This window comes from Mus pahari, chromosome 18 (genome assembly GCF_900095145.1).
Source record: "Mus pahari chromosome 18, PAHARI_EIJ_v1.1, whole genome shotgun sequence".
Taxonomy (NCBI): domain Eukaryota; kingdom Metazoa; phylum Chordata; class Mammalia; order Rodentia; family Muridae; genus Mus; species Mus pahari.
The window spans coordinates 52,303,400-52,326,294 of record NC_034607.1 but is presented as its reverse complement, the minus strand read 5'-3'; the positions used below and the strand labels follow the sequence as shown (position 1 = coordinate 52,326,294).

The window sequence follows — 22,895 nt, the reverse complement described above, 5'->3', positions numbered from 1 at the left end:
GGGGGGTGGGGTGGGTGGATCTTTAACAGCAGAAGTGAGGGCAGGAGAGGGCTAACCACCTTTCATAATGTGGCATGCCAGCTCTGAAAGCTGCTGCAGAGGCCAGGGGCCTTTGCTGTATGGGAAAGGAATGCTCTTGCTTGGGGAACCATCCCCAAAGCCACTGGTCCAGTCTTACACCTCCGCCTCCCTTCCTTCATGCCTGGGAAGACTTCTCTTTCTCGGCACTTGGAACTGAAAGCTTCGCTGACTAGTGGCTGTCTTTCATAGCCTGGAGCTCCATGTCGGTACCCGCCTACTGTTCATCTCTGCCCTGGTACCTGGGATACCCTGAGCTTCTTCTTGGAAAAACTTACAAAGCTCAGAGCTACAGGCCTGATTAGATCTGGACCCTGGACAGGGTGCTTTGGGTGTCCGACACAATGCCTGTACCCACTCTATGGAGGTCAACCCTGCCATAGCCTCCTGGGAAGATGGAACCAGGTTTGGAAGCATTTAACGACTTGCCCATGGTGCCCTCAGCCAATCGGCAAGCCGTGAGTCAGGACTTGTGTTCATCTTGTTCCACCTGAAGCTGGGCTCCCTAGCATGTGTCATCCTGCCTCCTGTCACAGTGTCCTGGCAGGAGGCACAGATGTGGTGATTGATGGACTAGCTGGAACCAGCTCTACGATTTCTGCCCGTTGCATGTGGCTGCACTATAAAGCGAATGCATTCTGAGTGCGACGGCCACCGTGGGGATTAGAATCTAGGTGTTGGGGCTAGAATGAGATCTCAATGACTAAGAGAGGTTAACGCTCTTGCAGAGGACCTGGGTTTGGTTCTCGGCACCCACATAGCAGTTCACAACCATCTTAAAACCCCAGTTCCAAAGGGTCTGACATCTCTTCTGGCCTCTGTGAGTTTTTGCATGCATGCGGTATCCATACATACAGCTAAGCATGTGTGCACATTCACACATGTGCGTGTGCATACACACACAAACTAAAATAAACGTGTACAAAAAATTTCAGAATCATTTTTTATACTTTATGGGTGCAGTATGTACCTAATTCATATCTCTTAGGAATTTGGGGTTGTATGTATGTATGTATGTATGTATGTATGTATGTATGTATGCTTGACCAGCCGAGATTCAGCAAACCATACATGTACCATCTGTGGTGTGCTCCGTATTATATTAAAATGTTCTGTCTATCCTAGTCTACCCCATTGTACCCTCTGCCTTTTCAGATCCCTTTCCCACTGAGATAATTTGACAGCCTGCTTCTGGGTGGATCCTGAAGTGCAAGGAGAAGGTCCTGGGGGCCCAGGAGACTGAGCATGATTCCGAAAGTAAGGGCATGAAAACCTCTAGGAGGGGTATCACCCTGCCTGCTGCGGCATCTTACAGGGTTCTGCAGTGAGCAAGCTGTATCTTGCTGGGCACGCAGCAGTAACATCGGTGCTTGTGCTGGCAGCAGGCAGCATACCATGGCACACATGAGCTCACTCTGCTGCTAACTGTGGCGACCTCTGCCACTTACTGCAGACGTCTCGATGCAGTATCATTGCTAAGAGCTAGAGTTTTCAAGAGTGAAACCGCAGTCTGGTCTCAGCAAAGCCCAGGGTTCTCCACGCACCAGCCTCCCCCTTCACCTTATTTATGAAAATGTCTCAGATAGAGATCAGTTCTCTTGGCCTCGGATTGATTGCATTGCTGCCGCTGGCTTTGAAACAGGAATGGTAAACATTCAAATATGTGCCTCTCATGTCAAGGTGAGGTCAGCCACTTTCTCTCCCCATTCAACAACAATGTAAGGCTCCCTAATATAGGAACTAACTATTCTAAACTTCCAGATGTAGACTGGCATGAGTCTTGGGCCCTAAAAGTTGAAAAGAGAATTTAGAGATGAACCTGAGAGAGAAATACTATCTGGATGAGTGAGCACTGTAGAGATCTAGGAGGCATTCACTCATCCCCAAGTTGATCAAATACAGGAGGTATCCTAAGAGGGGGATGGGGTGGGAGTGGAGGTGGGAGTGGGGGTGGGGGGAACCTACCTCTGATCAAAGCAATAGAACTCCCTCAGCAGAAGTAATGGTTGACCTTGGCTCACAGGTCTAAGGCAGTACACTGGACCCTTGTCACTACATCAATGCATGATTGGAATTTTCTATAATAAAAACATAAAAACCTAGAACCCTATCCTTAAAGGCATGGTGCCGAGTGAAAGACGCAACATGAACAAACAATAGACACGCTGTGTGGCTCGTTTACGTAGAGTTCCAGAAAACAAATGGAAATGGCAGCCACACGAGGAAGGTCAAACACCAAGGGGATGGAGACAGTTCGCTTGGTCAAGCGTTTCGTAGACAAGCACAAGGACTGGAACTCCATTCCTGGAACCACACAGTGTATGGGCACACTTGTAATCCAAGCATTGGAAGGCAGAGGTGAATAGATGCCACCAACTCACTGGACAACTGGCCTATCTAATCTGAGGGCTCCAGGCCAACGAAGAACCCTTGTATCAAAACCCAAGGTGGACAGTAGCTGAGCAATGGTTCTGGATGCCATTCCTTGCTCCACATTCGCAAGCACGTGCACTATGCAATACACCCCCACGTCCCCTCCACCACCATACATGAACACACATTCAAAAAGAAGAGGAAAAAGACTCTCTTTTAGAAAAGAGTGAATTGAGGTTGTTTGGAGCTAAGGGAACCAGGGAATTTCTGGAGAAGAAGGAGGGAGGCTAGTCTCCAGGAAAGATGTAATTCATTCTGCAGGTCATCTCAGTTTGGCAAGAATACTCTGTAGGATTTTTCTCTACTCAAGGCAGAGGGTTTCATGCTTCACTGGCCCAGCCATTAGCAACCCTGACTTACCCAGACTCCTATGCTAAATAACATTCTGTGTTCCGTGGAAACCCTTCAAGGTGGTATGTCTCAGAAATAAAACTCCAGAAACCACCAGGGCAAGAAGATGGCTTGCGTGCCTGTGGCTCGTGCCTGATGGCTTGTGGCCAAGCCCCTTTGCTGTGAAAAGGTAAGTGTTGACATAAAGTCATCACAGCCAGCAAGCCTAATGTGCATTTGTCAAATTCCAGAATCCTAGTCATAGTTGAACATTACTTTTAGATCACATCCGAGTCTGCTACTCACTTCTTACATATTCCCGGTACAAACAACAAGATGGTTTGGGGTGGCTTCTTTCTGTCATGACTGATGACTCCATGGAGACTCGAGGCCTGAACTTTGAGGATTACGCAGGCAGGGAACCCCACGAGCACGCACAGCATACCTATACACCTGTACTCTGCACAGAACAAACGTAGACTGGAGGCCTTAAAGGACTGAGCCCCTTCTGGGGGAGGACTAAGATCATTTCTGATTTTCCTTGGCCACACCTGAGCCGACCTCTAAGCACTGTCCCTGCGCTCCTGGCTGCTGGCCAACCCTTCAGAGCTCTCAGCAAGACAAAGGCAGACAGGAGGACATTGCTTCTTTAGCAAGGTGACTCCATCTGTAAGATGGAGGGTAGGACACGACCTAACCAGACTCCTGGGGTCGTGCATGGAGGACCTGGGATTCCAGCCAGTCTGGTGAAAGCCTCTCTCCCATCCTGTCTTTCTCTGTCTTGTAACTTTTGAAGGCAAAGCTTATAGCATTTTTCTTTGGTCCTGTCAATGAAGCCCTGAATCCTGTAATCTCTATTATCATCTACACATTCTGATTTGTCTCTTCCTGCACGCTAACACTGCCTAGGCACTGCTGGTAGACCACTGCTGGGAAGAGTTTTGCTTTGCTTCTGGCAGACAGCAGTATCCTCCAGGACTGTAGAGAACGGACCAGGTACAGGCTCCATGAATACCGCTGATCAGAAGTGGTCCGAAGCCATCTTTTCTCAGGTGCTTCTCTCTCCCTAACCATCACCATCTTTCTCTGCCCAGACTTGGCTTCTCCAGGAAGCTGACCCTGATTTTTCCTGCTTCTCTCCCTTCCCATCATCTTTAGCTTCACTGATCTTCCCATGCTCTCAAGAAGGAGGCGTGGGGTATGTGCATATGTTCAAATACTGGTGGAGCAAGGAGGAGATTAAGTTCAATAAATACTGTAACAGTGAACCCATGAAGGCATAGCCCATCTCAATAGCCAGTAAGCGACAATGGAAAATTCATGAGCCTAAAGAAATGCCCAGTCAGATCTAGAACAGGCTAGTCAGGCTCAGACACTCACCCAGTGTACTTATGAGATGGGGGAGTAGGGGGGGGAGGGGGACCCACACCACAACCCACAGGAATGCTCCTGCAACCAGAATTCTCAGATAGCAAAATGGTTTGTCTGGATTTTTACCACTGTAATTGTCTGGCTAAGAGACTCCTGGACATCTGTGCCCTGGAATGGTGACTATTGGTGACAGCTGCCACATCAAAGCTAGGGTACTGAAAGCCATACACCTTGCATTCATCCATAACACGACTGAGACTGAAAGCAGAGTGAATGCACATGGTGATAATACAGCAAAAAGAGGTGACTTGTGCCAGATGTGGTGGTACATTTCTATAATCCCAGCACTGAGGCTGAGGGAGAGATGGGTGTTAGGAGTTTAAGACAGCCTGGGCTACATAGCCTAGGATCCCAACCTAGTCTAGATAACACAGCTCTCTACTCTGAAAACAAAAGTGATCATACATACTGTGAAGGGACATTTAGCACCATCACAAGGGTCAAAGACTTGAGAATCCCCCATTTGGTGAGCCTCCCTCTATAGTACCAATGACTGCATCAGAATTGAGCCCAGCAGGCTCTGCTTAACTCCCGAGAGGCATGTCTTCCTGGTCTTCAGCTGGCTACTGCCCCGAGTGGTGCCACCACCCTATAACCTGAACTTTCTTGACCTCTATGTGGTAGGGGGAGAATCTAGACCAGCCTTCCCCAGTCTTGGGCTCCTGGTCCTTTTTATTATCCTTTTTTCTAGGTAGCAGTCACAGTGTTCATCATTCTAAGGTCCCATAGGCCAGAGTGGAAGAAAGGCCACAGTTGTGTCTGGTTTCCAAGCCCAGCCTCTAAACATCATATGTCTCCCTGTAATATTTAACCTCTTGGTTCTTGGAGCCTTGGTGAGGGAGGAAGAGAGCCTTCAGACTATGGGAAGGAGCCATGAAGGGGGAGAGGGGAACTTACTCCCCCAAGAAGCCAGGGCAGGGGTACACAAAGTGTCTTAGGCTTGCTACTGGCCATGTTTTCAATGATATGAGAGAACTGTTCTTACTCCATTTCACAGATAAGGTCAGAGGGTCAGGGTGAAGTGACTTCTCATGATCACAAGGCTATCCTGCGACTCACTCACTCACTCTGATCAAAGCCAGTTCCCTGTCCACTGTACCATGCTATCACTTCAGCAAGCTACCAGACACGGGTATATGGACTTTCCCCATGGCCTCTAGACCCGAGCCAGAGACCCCACATCTCTTTTTGAGAGTCAACACCCTCTTAGGCCAAGGGATCTCCCTCTGACATAGACATTGTCTTGAACGTGTCTTTACTGAAGGACCCAGCAAAATCCTGGGCCTGGTCCACCGGGGTGGAAGATAATGATGGCGTCCCACTGGTCTCTGCAGTACCATCCATGCTATCGGGGTCCCTGGGCCGGTGGACTAGCTTTAGGGATGCCTGCCCAGCGGGGCTCCTCTTGGGGCTAAGTGAGTGAGGGTGTGAGTTCTTGAGCCCACTTCCCAGGTTTTCTCTCAGCACAGCCCAGTCATGCGGGAGCATGCAGGAGGGGGCCTCCCTCGGGGTCCTGCCATGCAGCGCGGATGGCTGGATGGAGACGGATCATGAAGTTGAAGGGGGCCTCTATGTCACCGGCCTGTGGGCTCACCTACCTGGAGAGACTCCCCACTCTGGAAGCCTTACCTGACAGAGGGACATTCACACTGAAGCAAACTTGGAAAGAAAGAACACGTACACAAAGACAAGTTTACTCGGCCGGCATTTCCCTTATGGCCTTTGGCGTTCACGGAGGACAGCTAGGTCTCTGGGGAGGCAGCTCTCTCCCCCTCCTAACTGGCTGGCTCCCATTCCAGTGTCAAAACCCAGGAGCCCGCGATCTTAGGATCTAATGCTTCGGGGTTCAAAAAATTAGGGCCAGAAGTGAGCTACTAGCCCAACAACTCGCCGTGGCATCCATTCCAAGTACATCTCTTCCCCCTACGGTCCTCTTTCCCCCCACAGATAAGCCCCTGCCAGGAGCTCAAAAGCTTGGTGAGAGATACGCGTTAGCGAATAGACAGCACCGCCATCTTGGAAGGAAATCTCCAATGAGATGAAGTGTTTATGCTTGGCTATTATCTGTAGCCTCAGAGGCTCTGCTAGCTGTTGTCCATTAGATTTTTGTGTCCGTGGAATTTTTGGTTTGGTGTTGATGGAACATTATTTGCCTAAAATCAGTTTGGTGTGTGGCTGCATGGAGCGGGGATAGGAGGAATATACAGGGGTCATGAGGGGGGAGTCTGTATAGGGAGGCGTTGCTACATCGGAGGATACATGTGAAGAAGCTTTCCATATGGAAGTAGAGGCCAGCGCAAGGGGATGGCCATCTAAAGGCTGGAAACCCGGCTGCACTCCTAACATCTGGGGAATCAGAGGAGGGGTTCGACAGGGAAGCTGAGGCGCCAGGGGCATTGGAATCTCAGCTTAGCAAACAAATCAGGAAGACAGCGCCTGCAGCGACAGCAGCCAGTGGAGGTATGGGATGGAAACTGACCAGAGGCTAAATTCCAGCCTCCAATCTGGACAATCTCTTGGCGATATCTCCAGAGGCAGGAGGCTTCCTGTGGAGGGGCTGGGAGCCAGGCTAGAAGCTGTTCTGATGTGGGTATGAACAGCCACCCCCTACCCCCGCACCCTCGTCTCCAGGTGAGCCAGGCATGGCCGAGACAGATCTGGCTGTTTGGTGGGTTTGAGGAGACTTAAAGAGTTCTAGAAACACGAAATACTACACTGTGGCTGATCTTAAACACCAGGCTGGATGCTGTGACCGCTCCTGGGCTCAATGGAATGGATGGAGTCTTCCCTGAATCCAACAGGCAGGTCACCTGCTGGATGACTCTGCTGTGGTGGCCAGCAAGGGAAGCGAGGGGATGGCTACTGACTAGGTTTTTGAGGGAAGGTGGCATTCTGGTCCAGAGGGCGTAGCTGGAGAGCAAGTGGAGCTGATTCCAAAGAGAAGGAAATGCAGGCTCTCTCTCGAGTCCCAGCACTTGACCACGTTTCTCTCAAGGTGTTTGGTATTAGTAGGTATGGGCTTTTCTGACCCTGCCTCATTTGCCTGCTTAAACTTGTGGCCAGTGTCTCTTTGTGGCTGGCAACAACCACGAGGCTGGTACTGTTCGCTCATAGATTTTTATCTTGTTTTCTCCACACAGTAGCATCCCTTTATTTGACACCAGTCTGTAAGACAGGATCCAAGAATCTCACAGTGTCCCTGCCTGATAGCGGTCCCTTGTCCTCATGGCTTCTTCCCAGCATTGAACTGGCTTTCCTTCAGCTGTCAAAACCTTGCCTTACTGAGCTCACTTAGGAAGGCACGTGGCATGTTCTCTAGTTATAAGACACCTTGAGCCAAGGAAAGCCAATCCTACAATGGAGCCTCTGACCCATGAGGGTGACTCTGTGGCGGTGTGCCAAAGGAGCTCTCTCCCCCCAGTGGCCCGTGGGTGACTGCATTGTCTGAGGCTGCATCTGCTCAGGGAGCTTAGAGCTGCCCTGCCTCTCGGCTACTGCCTGGGCTAGGCAGTCCTCCCGATGCTAGTTGGCTCCGTGGGGAAAGTCTCTTGTAAAAAACCCATCTGAGCTTCTTTCTACAGTGGGCCTTTGAGGTTTGCCCTGATGATAAATGGAATGACTTCAGTGTAATCCCACGTCTCCTGCCAGTCTTGAGCATGCAGGCACTACAGACTAGTGGTGTTTCCATATCTCAGGAAGGAGCTTTAGCTTGGGGACAGAGCTAGGACACCTTTCTAATAACAACTTTCTCTCTCTCTCTCTCTCTCTTTCTCTCTCTCTCCATCTCCTTTCTTTTTATTCAAAAATTTGATATTTAAAAGAGAGTTTGCAGTTTCCATAGATAGAAATGTGATCAAATATTTAAATGCCTTGAAGACTTGTGCCTGATCCACAGGATTCAGCCAAACACCTTCTGCACAGTCTTCTAACTTCCTTCCCACTTTCTTCATACTTAATGAACTAATTTTCTCCTTTCAGCCAAAATAAATCAACCCAACGAATCGTACATCCTTGACTTCCAACATGGTAGTCTGGGGCACAGTGGGGTCACGCTCACAAGACACTTTCCATGGAAATGGTGAAGACAGCTTTAGGAGACTCAGATGTGTGGCCCAGTCTTCTCCGGTCTTCTCTTTTGGACATACTCTCAAGGGGAAAGCAAGCCACCGGAAGCTTGTGTGAATTCCCCAGCAGAGGAATCGAACAGGGTCCTGCTTCTAGTCTCAGGAGAAAGTCTCCCAGAGGCTGAAATAAGGGAAGTCCAGTCTTGTGCACCGGGGTTCAGGGAAATGTGCTCCAAGACCTCATCGCAGACCCAGCGGGATGTTTCCTTCTTCTGGCTTCTGGGGACTCCTTACACGTTTACCTACAAGAACATCTCCTGTCTGGCTAGGGACAACCTGAGGGGGCTCTTTGCCTGCCTGAGCTGGGGTGAAACCTGCTCGTTGGTGGAGTGGGACACGTGGAAGCCTGTTCCTGTTTGTTTCCCACTCTTTCACCTTTTCCTTGGTGTCTGGGTTCTGTCCCAGATCCCAGGCTCATTGCCACCTCAAACTCTTTGGCACGCCCCTCCTGTCATTCTGCTCTTAACCTGTGGGTGGGAGGGCCACTGATCAAGGTGTGGTTCCTCTAAGAAATGCCTTGTTAGAGAACGGACAGAAGCCATGCAAGAGTGCTAAGAGATTGTATGCCAGACTAAAGATTGGAAACCCAGTGAGCATGTTCTGGGCTGATGGGACTTTAAAAGATGTTCCAGGACCTGGAATGTCTCACCACTGCTTAAATCCAAGAGCCTGCCAATATTCCTTCTCATATCCCGTCATCTATTAGACCCCAGAGAGAGCCTATTCTCCGCGACTCCATTCATTTAAATGTCCTTCGGGGATTGTGGCTCCAGCTCCCGCTCCTGCTCCTTCCTTCTGGGAGCTTCTTTACAGCACTTGCTTCCCTCATCCACACCGGCCTTTGCTTCTCTTCATGGTTCCAGGGGACTTCCTTGGGCCTCACCTCCCTATACTCTCTTGAGAGGCTGAGCCTGTGTCCTCAGCTAGCCTTTCTGGGTCTGACTCCCCCATGAGTCTGGCTGAGAGTGGTTCATTGGCCTAGAGCCTCAACATAATTTCCAGCTGTCCAGTAGCTGGCAATGACATCTGCCTGGCCCCTGGTCTTGTTCGGGCTCTTGTTACTTGGGCCTGAGCTGCTCTAGCTCTGCCTCTCGTCGCTCTAGGGACTAATTAAGTTAAACTACATGGAAATAATAATTCAGCCCTCAGGTTTAATCCTTCCATTTCTTTTCCTCTGCTAGGCCTTTAGTGGCCTGCTTCACACATCCTCTCCAGTATTCAGTCGCTCTTGTCATTGGAGATGACTTGTCGTGGCCCCAGCCCCAGCCATCAGGCAGGCTGTCGCATGTGGCGAGCTCTGTGTGCCCTAAAAATCAGACCTATCTACAAAACCTTCCCTATTTACAAGATCCACAACATGGGCGTGACATGGCGTGAGGGCTGGGGTGGGGGTGGGGCGCAGAGCTGTAGTGAGATGGGCTAAAGTGGAGGAGAGGTTTGCAGAGAGAAGTGGACCCCAAGCCTCGCTTGTTTGAAGCTGTATGTCTCTCAAGAATCACACAGACCAAAGCAGAAAGCAATGTAGGGATGGTGGCGAGCCTTAGCGCTATGGCTTTTCTGTCCTTGAGGCTGAGGGAGGAGAGACTCCTCCGACAGCACTGGTTGATGACCTCTGATCTTCTGCCAGCCTCATAGGTCTGAAGCTACTAAGAAACTCTTCCCTTCAGCTCCCTGGTGCCTGAAGCTGGCGGAGAGTCTCAGTGTGAATGACTACCTCAGTGGATAATGTTGCCTGCTCTTCCAACACTTCCATGTTAGGTAGCCCGCAGGACATGGCTTTGGTTCCCTGGTTGAGCCTTGACTGGAGTCCACTGTTCAGCTTCTTAGTGCCACACCCCACTGGTCTCCACTCCTCACCCGTGCCTAGCACTGCGCATGGAAGGCTGTAGCATATGCGGTGCCTTGAGCAGGCAGAGGGCAGGGACGTATTAGAGACGGAACAGTGATGGAGGCCAGGACACAGGCTGTCCTCCCTGCACGATTGTGGGTCAGTCTTTCTCCAATAGTCACCGACTCTCCCCTTACACTCTGCCATATAAGGACGGTGACAGCACTGGGCTAATACTTTACGTAGACATTTTCAAGACACAACCCTATATATCTCTCGGGAAACAAACAAACAAACAAACAAAAAACAAAAGCAAAAAACCTTGCATGTATCTCTATGCCATGTGAAAAACTAGCGTCATTATGACTGATCAAAATAAGTAAATGAAGCTGGGGGAGGTAAGACCATGGTGCTGTAGGCATCGTAGTTTTGACAGTCAATGTCTAGGGTCTCAGACACCTCTGGGATACTCCTCCCTGGTTTTTTCAGTGATACCCAGGCTGCTTGAGGCTCACATGGACTGGTGCAAAAGTACCAGCCGACTATAGAGGGGAAGGGCTGGGAGCCCTACTTACAATTCTCGGCTTGAAGGGGGGCTTGATTTTCTTCTGCTCCAGCAGTGCCCAGTCAATCTCCTTGAAGAATGGATGTTGCTTGATGGCATCCTCCCCGTTCTGCGCTGCCACACAGCCCAGGCGCTTGTGCGGGTTCTTGGTCATGAACTGTGGGAGGAAGACACCAAAGAGTTTACTGATGGGGCCTCCTGGGCGTGATTCACGAGGGGCTATCTTCCACATCATTTCCTACGTCTGCGTTTACATGCTAGGGGCCTAACTCTCAGGGCGTTCTATCTTTGAATATATGACATAGTATGTGTCAGACAGCATTCTAAACATAGTTCAGATATGGATTCATCTCCCTTGAGGTACCATTACTAGATCTACTAAATGGGAGGAACTTAAGGCACAGACAGGCTAGTTAGCTGGGCTGAAGATGAACAGTCAGCAAGGTACTGTTGAGACTAGAACCTGACTCTGACTCTGTTGCCAAGATATTTGGGTCTTTTCAGCAAAGACCGAGATCCTGGAAGTCACTCGTTCACAAGAAGGAAGTAGAGAAAGACAAACAGGTATGCAAATGACCAAGATATGCAAATGTATGCAAATTATCAAATGTCCCTCCCAACCCATGTCAAGGTTTTAGTTTGAATTTTCAAATTGTCACACAAAAATGCCCATGTTTGGGCCAGCAAGATGGTCCAGTGGATAAAGGTGTTCACTTTTACCAAACCTGACAAACTAAAAAAATATTTTAGGTATGCACCAAAAACTAAAGGTGTTTATGTGGGGTGTGTGTGTGTGTGTGTTGGGGGGGTGTATGTGTTATCCTTGATGTGTTAGAGACCAAGTACAGTGTCTTATAGGGTAAAAGGTCTCTTGTGAGAAAGACACTTGGGGACTGTGGTGGAATTTCAGGGCTCACCAGCAGAAGCAAACATCTCACATGGGAAAGGGTTAGGGCTAGGGTTGGGGTCCTATGATCTACCCCTGGTGTCCTCAAATCCAAACCACATGGGCATTGATTTGAAGATGACTTGTGGTCCTTGTCTCCTTCACCTACATGTCCAGGAAGTCACCCTGGTTCAGTGACTCAGGCTGGCCTATATACTCTTCTGTTTGGCACATGGAGATGTTTCAGTTTGAGTTTTGCCTACTTTTTTTTTTTTTTTTCCCCCGAGACAGGGTTTCTCTGTGTAGCCCTGGCTGTCCTGGAACTCACTCTGTAGACCAGGCTGGCCTCGAACTCAGAAATTCACCTGCCTCTGCCTCCCAAGTGCTGGGATCAAAGGCGTGCGCCACCACGCACAGCCTGAGTGTTGCCTACTTTTAATCTCTGGTTCAGTGTCCCCTGTAGTGCCTTAGCATTCTTTAAGAAGCCGGCAACATGTTGATTCTTCCGCTGATATTTGACCTCTGTGTTCTTGTCAACCTGAATTATAGGCTGACTGAAGCTCACCTTCCCTTGACCCCTGAGATGCGTTTACCCAGCACAAACTCCATTCCCTCCTCCTACCCGGAGCTCAGGGAACTGTGAAGGCTGCAGAGGAGGCTGGCTGGCTCTGGAACTGCGCTGAGTTTAGCAGCAGCAAGATGGCGGCTCGCTGCGGCAAAGGTTCTTCACTGCTCGGTGACAGAAACGGCCTTCTCTAGATCCCGGACCACCTCCCCATGGGGAACATCCCTCAGAGAGAGCCTTAGAAAACATGGGCTACAAATGTTAAGTGGTGAGCTAAGGGAATGGGGAGGTGGGTTCCAAAGAAAAGCAGTGGTCCCCTCTGCCCTCCATGGGCCTTCCTCCCTCCTTCAGATAGCAGAGAGGTGAGCCTAGGGAGGAACCCCTGTGGTAATGTCCTGGGCCACTACCACAGCATAAGCTCTAACCCCTGAGTCAGTGCAGGTCAATGATTCTCTTCTCTCTCTCTCTCTCTCTCTCATTTATTTTTAACTTTTACATTCTATGTGCTGGTGTGAATTCAGTGTCCAGAGAGTTCAGCAGACAGCAGCAGTTTCCTGGAGAGGGAAACACAAGTGGATGTCAACTGTCCGACATGGGTGCTAGGAAACTTGGGTTCTCTGTCACAGCAGTATGTGCTCTTAACCACCGAGCCACCTCTCCAGCCCCAGGTGGCAACAGTGCTACGCCATTCTTTCCTTGTGGGGCTCTCCTGTGTGCTGTAGGCTCTTTGGCAGTAGCGCTGATGCATCTTAGTATGTCCTTACACATCTGCACGCACCTGCTCCCTGTGATGGCACTAACTCCAGTATGTCCAAACATCGCTGGATAAGTGTCTAGAGGGAGTATCAAAAACCACAGTGCTGTCTGGGCCATCCAAAGAAAGGGGTAGAGAGAGGGAGAAGGGTAGGGGGAGAGGACAGATGGACACACACACACACATACACACAAACTTAGCTGCTATATGGGCAGAGGACTCAGAATGAGGCTGAGCTGATGTCTGCCAGGCACAGAGTTCTTCTCCATGTGGATCTCCTGCTGGAGATCAGCTGTCAGGGTCTCGGTGGGAGTCTGGGAGCTAGAGCAGGAGGCTCAGATCTCCACCCTAGTTAATCACTCAGGGATGGTCCTTGGTGGGGGAACCCCTGTGACAGCTGCCCCGAAGGCTTTTTGAAATGCGGAGACAGACAGACGCAGCCTTTGGTGGAAGAATCTATAGCCCCTTTGGGAAGAAGGAAACACAGCGAGCCTTCTAAGTTCTGTACCAACAGTAAAGGATAAAGCAGTGAGAATCCATATCTTTACCATCCTGGTATCCACCTAAGGATATGAAACCTCACACTGGGTACAGAGTGTGGGAAGCAGGCAGGTAGAAGTGTGGACAGGTTATCATCTTAAATGATTACGTGTCTTAGTTATTCAAACAAGTGAGAGCTCGGGGCTGGGGGGGGGGGGGCAGAACTGGAGAGTGGCTGAACTCGTGATGTAACCAAACAGGTCAGTAAGAAACACTACCAAGGAAACAGCAAAGGCTTGGATCAAAGTGTGGCACCCACGTGCGACCCTTACAGGCTCTGCTTTGGCCAACACACTCTTTTTAAGGGAAGGAGTTCAAGTCGGTTCACAGGGAGGATAAAACCGGGCTTCAGGCTTCCCCTCGGAAAGGCAGATCTGGCGAAGGGAGTGCTGACGGCTGCAGGCGTGCAGTCAGCTGGAGGTAGGTGTGGACGCTCCCCAGACAGGTGTGGCTCTCAAGCAAACCCTGCCCCCACCATGCTTCAAGTCACCTGCCACATTACCTCCTTGTAAACTGGGATAAAGGGGACAGCACAGAGACTGAAGAGCAGCCATCTTCCACGTCGCAGCAGACACTCTTTGCAGCACACTTGGACAGCGAGCGCTTTGCTCTCTGATGCTGTCTGATGTTGTTTTTGACACAAGGTCTCAGGTAGCCCAGGTTGGCCTCCAACTCACTATGTTGCTGAAGAATGGCCTTGAACACTTCATTCTTCCTCCCAGAACAGGTATGACAGACAGGTATGTGCTCCTGTTACTAAACTATGCATGGCTTGCAGTTGATCCCAGGGCTTTATGAATGCCAACACTCAACACCTGGGCCTCAGTCCTAGTCCCCAACAGTATACCGGAAGGCATAACTCGCTGTGAGGGTGAATGAAGGAATTTCGAGGAAAATTCTGTGTTTTAGAGGCAATGAGGAGGCGGTAGAGCAAGCCTCCCACACAGTAGGGCGTATGTCCAGGCCTCCCACACAGTAGGGCATATGTCCAGTGAGAAGCAGAAGAGACAGCAAAGGAGACAGAGAAGAGGTTGCCCAGAGTAAATGCTATATAACAGAGAGGGTGCCAGTGTAGGCTCAGCTAAGTCACGAGTCCTTGAACATGGAGCCACGGGGGAGGGGGAGCAGAGGGACAGAGAGAAGTGATTCCAGACTCCTGCAAAAATGCTTGTAATGTCTTAAAAGTGTCATAACTTCCACCAGCTATGGCAAGTGCTGCAAATTCCCCAGACAGCCAAGTTTCTTCAGAAAATATATAAAATAAAGGAAGACTAAGAGTTCAGGGCCCTTGAACAGGGCTGATTTTGTGAATATTGCTGGTCAACTACTGAACTCTGGGGTGTTTTGAAGAGGAACAGAAGCCAGGAATGGAAGCTGGGGTTCCTGGGCTCTGCCTTGGACCAGCATTGTGATCTTGGACAAACTGACTGGTGAGCACACAGACACACAGACAGACAGGCAGGGAGACAGACAGACAGGCAGGCAGACACAGACACACACAGACACACACACACACAGGGCCGGGTGGGGGTTGGGGAGGAGCACCCACAGGGAGCAGAGCCACAGGTGAGGGACAGTCACTCACAGCTTTCAGGATGCTGACAGCTTCCTTGCTGAGCCACACAGGGTAGAGAACATCATCATGAAGGATGGATTCGAACAAGTCGTCCTCGTTGTCAGCTTCAAAGGGGGGCTGCCCAGCCATCATCTCGTACATCAGCACTCCCAGGGCCCACCAGTCTACCGAGGGGCCGTACTCCAACTCCTGTAGGATCTGTGTGGGGAAACAGATGGCGTCAGGGATCATTTAAGAGCCCGACTCCAGCAGCAACTCTCCCACCAACTCTCGGTGGAAGGTCTTGGCCTTCCTGTCCACCTTGCTCCGCCATGTGGAGCTGTGCTACCCTGGGGTGTGGGATGGGGTGCTACCCCAGCTTCTTCAGGGAAGCTTAAGTGTGGGATCCGCTATTCCCTCTCCACAATGAGATCGACCATCTAACCTCTGCTGGGAACAAGAGACCACTTCTCAGTTTGCATGGCAGACAAAGCTCCGGGGCAGCATTTAGGTCCACTTTCAAAAGATGAGGGCACAGCTCGACATTACCTCTGGGTTAGGGGAGCAGGGTGTAGACTTCAAAGGGCGATGCTGAGAGGGACTGGCTGTGCAGCAAGTTTGATTCCCAATATTCACAGCCTGGGCACCCTGACTGCCCGTGTGGGAATGAGACCACAATCTCTTGTGCTTTTGCTTCCCCCCCCAACCCCCACTTGAGCTAAGGTCTTACTTTGTAGCCCTGGTTAGACCAGAATTCACTACATAAACAAGATTGGCCTGGAACTCTCAGAGACCTGCCCACTTTGGCCTCCTGTGTCTTGGGATAAAAGATGTGCGCCACCATACTTGGCTTGAAACAGAAAGTTGATATTCCTTAAGTGGTGACAACACTTACCTCAGCCCCATGCTCCACAGAAGGAAACAAGAGGGAAGGCCCCTCCCCTAGCCCCTGCGTTTTACCCAGCCATACTACTATGCTCTTGTCTATGACAGTAAAAGATTCATTTCCACCCATCTTTCTGGTTCTCTGAGTCTCACCAATGAACCTCTCATTTAACAGACCCTATAGATCTCCTTTCCTTTGGGGCTAACCTTGTGAATGTATGTTATCCTTATGGGCAAAGCCAACATTCAATCAGTTCTATGATTGTCTTTGACAAGGGCCACACTCAGCAATGTCCCTTCCTCCCAGCCACTGTGTATCTCGCCAAATGGACAGCCAGAGCATTAACTCAGGATGAACCCATGTAGAACATGCTACACACACCCAATTCTACAGCAAGGGTAGAAATCATACAAATACTGTATTTTCAGTCACTCGTTCGCAGTCAGCTCTCTACATCCTTTGGGATTAAACAGAATTCAGTAGCAGCATCTAATGATATGAAGTCCACACTTAGCTTAGGCACCTTCTCTATTTGGGATGAAGAAGAGTTTAAGAACCTGCAGCTGCCTCCTCAGTATTTTTGACTGATGACCTGTTTCTTTAGCATCTGGGGGTTCTCTGTCTAGTGGTTAGTGCAGGGAACCTGTAGACTCAGAACTTGAGGCTACACTGGCCGGGGCCCCAGACAAAGCTTAGTCTCCCTCAACTTCCTGAGATCTAGAAGTCAGCCTGGCTTACCAAGCCTCCTCTGTACCACTGGCTTCTGTCCTTCAGGATCATGCCTGTGCCACATTGCCTCCCTTTCAGGTTCTTCTGTCCTCTGACATCCTAAGGTCTTGCCTGTTCCGAGGGTTTGTGGGCACTTCCCTTATAATACTGTATTTTCAGTCACTTGTTCACAGTCAGCTCGCTCCTTGGAGTATCTGGAAAGTTCCAGAGAGTTATTGCCTATCATTTTTCCAGAGTCTGAGGTGCCCAGACCATTCATACTCTTAAAACACAGCTCCCACTCCACGCCTTGCACTGCGTGGATCTTACTCAGCGCACCACATTCACTCTGCAGCTCACGGTCCCTGCTGATCAGCTGAGGATTTTAGCCATTCCTGAGTGGATGGCTGGTGCCTGCACTTCCGTGCTTTGTCTATAAGCTTGTCTACCTATGCTGACAGTGGATGATGCTGTGGAAATGGCCGGGTAGCCTTAGCCAGACTTGGTTTTGGTGTAATCTTTTGTAAAGTTCTCTTAAGGCTCATCCCTGCTTATCCTTGGCCTGATCACCTTGCCAGCAATGGAGCTGGTTAAGGAAGGTAAGGTAAGGTTTTGTGTGCCCTTGGAGGGTATCTGGGATGGAAGCCAGTCCCTCGAGAGGTTTAAGGGTTAGGGTAAGAGAGAAGGACAGGTATAGGCCCTGATAGAACTGGGTGTGACCTGGAACTGAGAGCCATTTCTTGTGTAGGATGGGGGCAGAAAAGAGCAGAGACAAGTGTTGGGGGTGGGGGGTGAGCCAGCAGGGTGCATGGTGGGTAGAGACGGCTTGGCAGAGCTGATCCCTAAGTAGGTGGCTCTGGTTTCAAGGCTAGCCTCTGTATGCCTTCTGAATCGCTCCCACCTCTAATCCCATTAGAGTCTTAACGCAGCTTGCTGAGCTGGGCAGAGCAGGCATTAGGGTTCCCATGGGAAAGACAGGAACTCAAGGCTCCAATACACTTCTCCACTATATCAAGGGCACATGAGGACACTGGGCAGGTCTGGGCTCAACTCTTGGGACTGTTTCTCATACCCCATGTTATAACCCAACAATGAAGAGACCAGGGGAAGGAGCTGCACGTGGCCAGGCCTTGTGAGCTGTACGCATGTTTTTCCTGAGCAGATCTTTAACTGCTGTCAAGCCTTTAACCACTGTGGCATTGGCTTACAGAGGGATGGGAATAGACTCTCCTGGTAAAGATAAGTCCCAGGGGAGGCCTTCCTTTCATCTATTTCTCTTAGCTGTTGACTGGCTGGTGTTCTTGCTATGGCAGCACACTAACAGAAAGGCTGAAATCGCTTAGTTCAGAAGATCAAAGCTCTGTGGAGCACTGAGCTGCTGGGCCCACAAGCCTCACTCCGTAACTCTAACCGGCTCCACCTGTGTTGTCTGACCCGAGGACAGAAGGCTGAAGGCCTGTCCCTTACTCTGCCTTTCGTTTCGTTTTTGCAAAAACTTTATCAATTCACTCGGCATTGAGAATGAATTCTAAAACGAGAGGTTTCATGCCAGCTCAAGGATACAAACGCAATGGAAAAAACCTTAGCAGACATTCACTGGATGTATTACAGTATAATCAAAGTATCAGTGGCTACATAAAAAAGCAAGGTGAATCCTTCTCTGTGCACTTTAAACATCTTTATACAAGCATCTTAAAGAGGAAGTGTAAGAATTGTATATCAAAGACACATAGGCTCAGATTCCAAGTCGGAGGCCATGGAGTCTGCCACCCTGATCCACTTACGTGAGTGAACCCAGCAGGTGTTCTATATCCGCAGTTAGCTCATATGGAATGTTCTGGAAAAGCAGTGCCAACTCCAGGAGACATACACAAGGAAATGGTATCTAACAACATCACCCCAGGGGCCAACAGGGAACAGGAGAGGAATATGCAAGGTAAGCAACTTCATCCTCCAGCCGTCCAGTCCAGTTCAAGTTCGCTGAGATCAGAGTGTTTTAAATATTTTGTGACACAAAATTTTATTATTTCAGGAACTTCAGGGTAGCCGAAGGCTTGCTATGCCGCTGAGGGTGACCTTGAACTCCCCAGTCTCAGGCTCTCACCTCCTGAGTGCTGGGATTGCAGTCTTGCACCACAGGCTTTTACATGGTTGCTGGGTGAGCACCATGAAGGCACTCCTCAGCCTGCTGATGTGTACTCTAGTGGCCTGCCTTCTTCCCAGGATGGACATGATAAAGATTCTCCTACACCGAAATCCTTAGCAGGTCCATAGAGCCTACAGGATTGAGTTCATGTTCCCAGCTCCTTTACCTGAATTTTGTTCGTTATTACGAGCACTCACAAACCATTTGCTCTGTCTCTACTATTTTTGAAATGTGTTTTATTTTATTGGTTAGAGCGGTGTGTGTGTGTGCGTGTGTGTGTGTGTGTGTGTGTGTGTGTGTGTGTGTAGGTCACACGTCACATGACACGCATGTGGAGGTCAAAGGACAACTCTTAGCCTTTGGTTCTCTCATCCCACCTTTGAGTGTGTTCTAGGACTTCACCTCCAGCTACACATGCTTTTACTTGCTGAGCCATCCTGCCAGCTCTCTAGTTGTGTTATTTACATTTCCTGAAAATGGCCAAGATGTTTTCATCCCTTGGCTTCTGGTCATGTTGAAATGTCTTCATTCATTCATTCATTCATTCACTCACTCATTCAGTCAAAGGACCATTCTTTAGAACCTGTGTCTTGGATCATGGTAGTACCCAGGTTAGAAACCCAGACACTTCCTTGAGAGGATTCACAGCCTAGAGAAATGGATTTCCCTTCTCTGCATGGCTCCCACTCTGATCCTTCTTATTTTCAACAATGCTCTCCTCATCCCTAGGGTTAAAGCAAATCTAAACTGTATTCTTTGCCACTCTGTTTCCTGGTCTCGGAAGCTCCGCGAAGCCTTCCCGTATCTTGTGGGCCCTGTCCTGTTTTAGGTACCATTGCTCTGCTTGTTTCGGTGTCACTCTGTCTAGACCAAAAGCTCTCTTAGAAGAGCAGCCAGAGCCTCAGTCAGCTCCAAATCCATGGAGCTTGTCTGGCAGGTGCTCAGATGATGTCCCGTGGAGGTGGGCTTCTGCACACGGGCAGTGCTTAATGGGCTTGGTACCTGCTTCCCATCGTACGTGTCTCAAAACCATGGAAGGCATTTAATTAAGTGTCTGTGTGACTACGTGGCTAAGTCTGAATCATCCAGACTGGGTCTCTCCTGGGTCACATTGCTCTGGAAGGACACAGGACAAATGGTCACAACATGGTGACTCAACTTTCACACAGTGACACCTCTGACCTTTGCTTACACTGTCCTCATGTTCTATGTGCATGCCCACTCTGTTGACTTGCTACCTTGGTGGAAATGGCAAAGTACTCCTGGATTTGCTGTGAATCTGACGTTTGGTGGAGTTACTTGGCTGCCTCTTCAGTGTTCCGATTAAGTAGGAAGTGAAAGCGCTCCTGCAGGTCAACCAATTCCTGTTAGTCCAAGCTCTGTGGTAGCTCTGGGTGGATGCATGATACTTAGCGAGGACTTGCTCAAGCATGGGGACTAGCCGGTCACTCTCAGCTCACCAGTCCATCCTTACTACCTTACAGAAAAATCATGAAACCATTTCCCTTCCTGTCTCTTACTCTTAGAATCCATCCTGCTTTTGCGGAGTCTTCTCTTAGCATCCTTGGATGACCCCCATGTGCACGATATTGGGTTGTTTCTCTGTTCTGACACTAAGAGAGGGAAGGTAACTCTGCACATGAGTGGGCCTTACCTCTGGAGCTATGTAGTCAGGAGTCCCACAGAAGGTGGTAGTGGTCACGCCATTCAGAATCCCTTCCTTGCACATCCCAAAGTCAGCCAGTTTGCAGTGACCTTCTGCATCTAGAAGGATGTTGTCCAGTTTCAAATCCCTGCAACACAGGTCAGGCCAATGGTTAGCCTCATACACACAACAGGGTCTTACTTGAGTTAGAGAGATGTACATACCCTAGGGAAATCTCCAGTCAAGGCAATCTTGGAGTAGGTTACGACCTGCCTCATTAACCTCAGGCTAGGGCCGTTTCCCAGCTGGTCGACCTTCAATAGTATTTACAATATCTCAGCAAAAGACAGGATTCTGCACAGCATCAGGGTCATATTAGGGTTAGAACTCATATTTAGATCCTTCTGTGAGAAAGGAGGTCTCCTGTGACCTCCATCCTTCACAAGTTAACTAGCTCAGGGGATTCAGGGTCACACACACACACACACACACACACACACACACACACACACATACACATCATCATCATCATCATCACTGAATCAGAAAAAAAATCCACAAGAGTTCGAGCTGCTGAGTTTGAGAGGGGGAGACGATGGATGGTTGGTGTAGTCAACATCTGTTGATGTATGGCCAACAGCAGTGGCTCTCAGGGTTCGGTGAAAGCCAGAATTTGGACAGACCATGAAGAGAGTAATCAAAGGAGATGGGAGGTAGAGGCAAAGAGAAAGAGGCCAGAGAACAGGATTCCTGAGCATAGTGAGACAAGACAGCTGTGTCTTTGAGCGACAACCTCAAAGAGTCTGAGACACCGGGAAGAGGGATTTGAAATCCATACCAAGGGGGACTGAGCCCAGCCTGCAGGAGCATGGTGCCTGAACAAGGTCAATCTGGGTGTAGCAGGCAAGAGAAATAATCTAGATCCAGATGTTTCTGTATAGGAGAGGTGAGAGTCATAGGAGCGGGCTAGCCTCAATCAAGGTGGTTTCTTTGAGGCCCATTTTAACACTCCAGGGTTCTAAGATCTCTTACCTAGAAACCAGGTTGCTAGAAAATAATTTTTTCCACCACCCCTGTAAACCCCAGGCCTAGCTCTGTAGAGGAATGTAGACTATGTGGTTGGAGTAACCATTCACCCTGTGCCTCCCTCAGCAACTACTCTGGGCTATTGAGGTGAGGCCTTGCAAAGAAGGCCTCTTCCGGTACAAGCAGAGGTCAGAAAGGGCCATGCTCATGTGCCTGCTGGCATCTCAACTTGAGAGCTCCAGGCATCCCATGGGACCCAGACTGGAGTGGAGGTGGGGCAGGAAGTGCTTCTGGACCTGCCTGCATTGTATCTGTGACCCTATGTCTGCTTACAGCTGGGATTCCTTGAGAAAGAAGCAATCACATAGAAAAGTGCTGCTCTAAGCAAATGCTCTGGAGTTACAGGAGGCACAGTGAGCCCAGACAGCGGGGCCACACTGCGGCTAGCCCCCGACCCCAGCCCTGGCAGCGAGAGCAGGCTAGGCTGGGCTCTGGCTGGGGTGGAAAAGCAGGGTTGAATGCTGGGCTGGGATCCAGGCTGCCAGGGTTTCATCACTGGCCGTGGCATAGCTCTGCTAAAAGTCACCTTGCTGGGCTGGTCCCCGGTCTGTCGGCTCGGGACCACACACTATTTTTGTGGACTTGTTTGAAGGACCAATGGGTTGAAGTGTGTGAAAGGTGAACATCTTCTGCCACATCCCTTTGTGTTAAATTCTTCTCTGCAGGAAGCAGCTTCTCTGATATGGGATGAGCAAGGGTCATAGTAGCATTTCATGAGTCTGAAGATCCCGAGTCTGCACAAGCCTGGTTCTGATCCGACTCAGGTTCCAGGTGGAGTAGTCTAGGCTCCGGCAGGCACCACCCCTCCTTCTCATAGGCTTCTGGCTAGCTAGGGACCGCCCTTGTTTCTTCCTGCCTCCTGTTCTTCTTTCTCTAGTCTACTCCTCCCTGGCCTCTTTGCTTCCCGCCCTCTCTTCTCCCTGGGGAAGACGCTGACCCAGCTGCTGTTGGATATGAGTCCTATGAGTGCCCTTGGCTATGACCTGGGTTGGCCTTAGCCCAAACACGCCTTCCCACCCTTGTAGCCAGTGATGTATGGGGTTCCACCTCTGGCTACTTCCTCCCATTCCCACTCTGATATCTGAATCTTTGAAAACTCTTAACTTTGCACACAAAACCAAACACAGGAAGAGTGAGTGACTGCTTTCTTTGGGGACAGAAGGTTTAGACAATCCCTGGGAACCAGCCTGGCTGCCATTAGAAGGCCATTTCTCTGGAGATCTTCCGTCTCACCACAGAGTGTTCATCCCTCCGGCACAAGCTTGTCTAGTGCAGGGTTGTCAGGAGAAGCAGTGTGTGTGTGTGTGTGTGTGTGTGTGTGTGTGTGTGTGTGTG

The 22,895-nt window shown here is 49.8% G+C and overlaps 1 protein-coding gene across 1 annotated transcript in view; it reads right to left on the bottom strand.

Annotated features, from left to right (window-relative positions):
- Positions 1-22,895, bottom strand: part of Prkce (protein kinase C epsilon) — a 483,940-nt gene that overhangs the window by 14,740 nt on the left and 446,305 nt on the right. The window contains exons 12-14 of the mRNA XM_021218600.2: positions 20,484-20,622; positions 15,120-15,308; positions 10,800-10,946 (exon numbers count right to left, since the gene is read on the bottom strand). Of these exons, the coding sequence (XP_021074259.1) occupies positions 10,800-10,946; positions 15,120-15,308; positions 20,484-20,622 (475 nt within the window). The remainder of the gene's footprint in view (positions 1-10,799; positions 10,947-15,119; positions 15,309-20,483; positions 20,623-22,895) is intronic.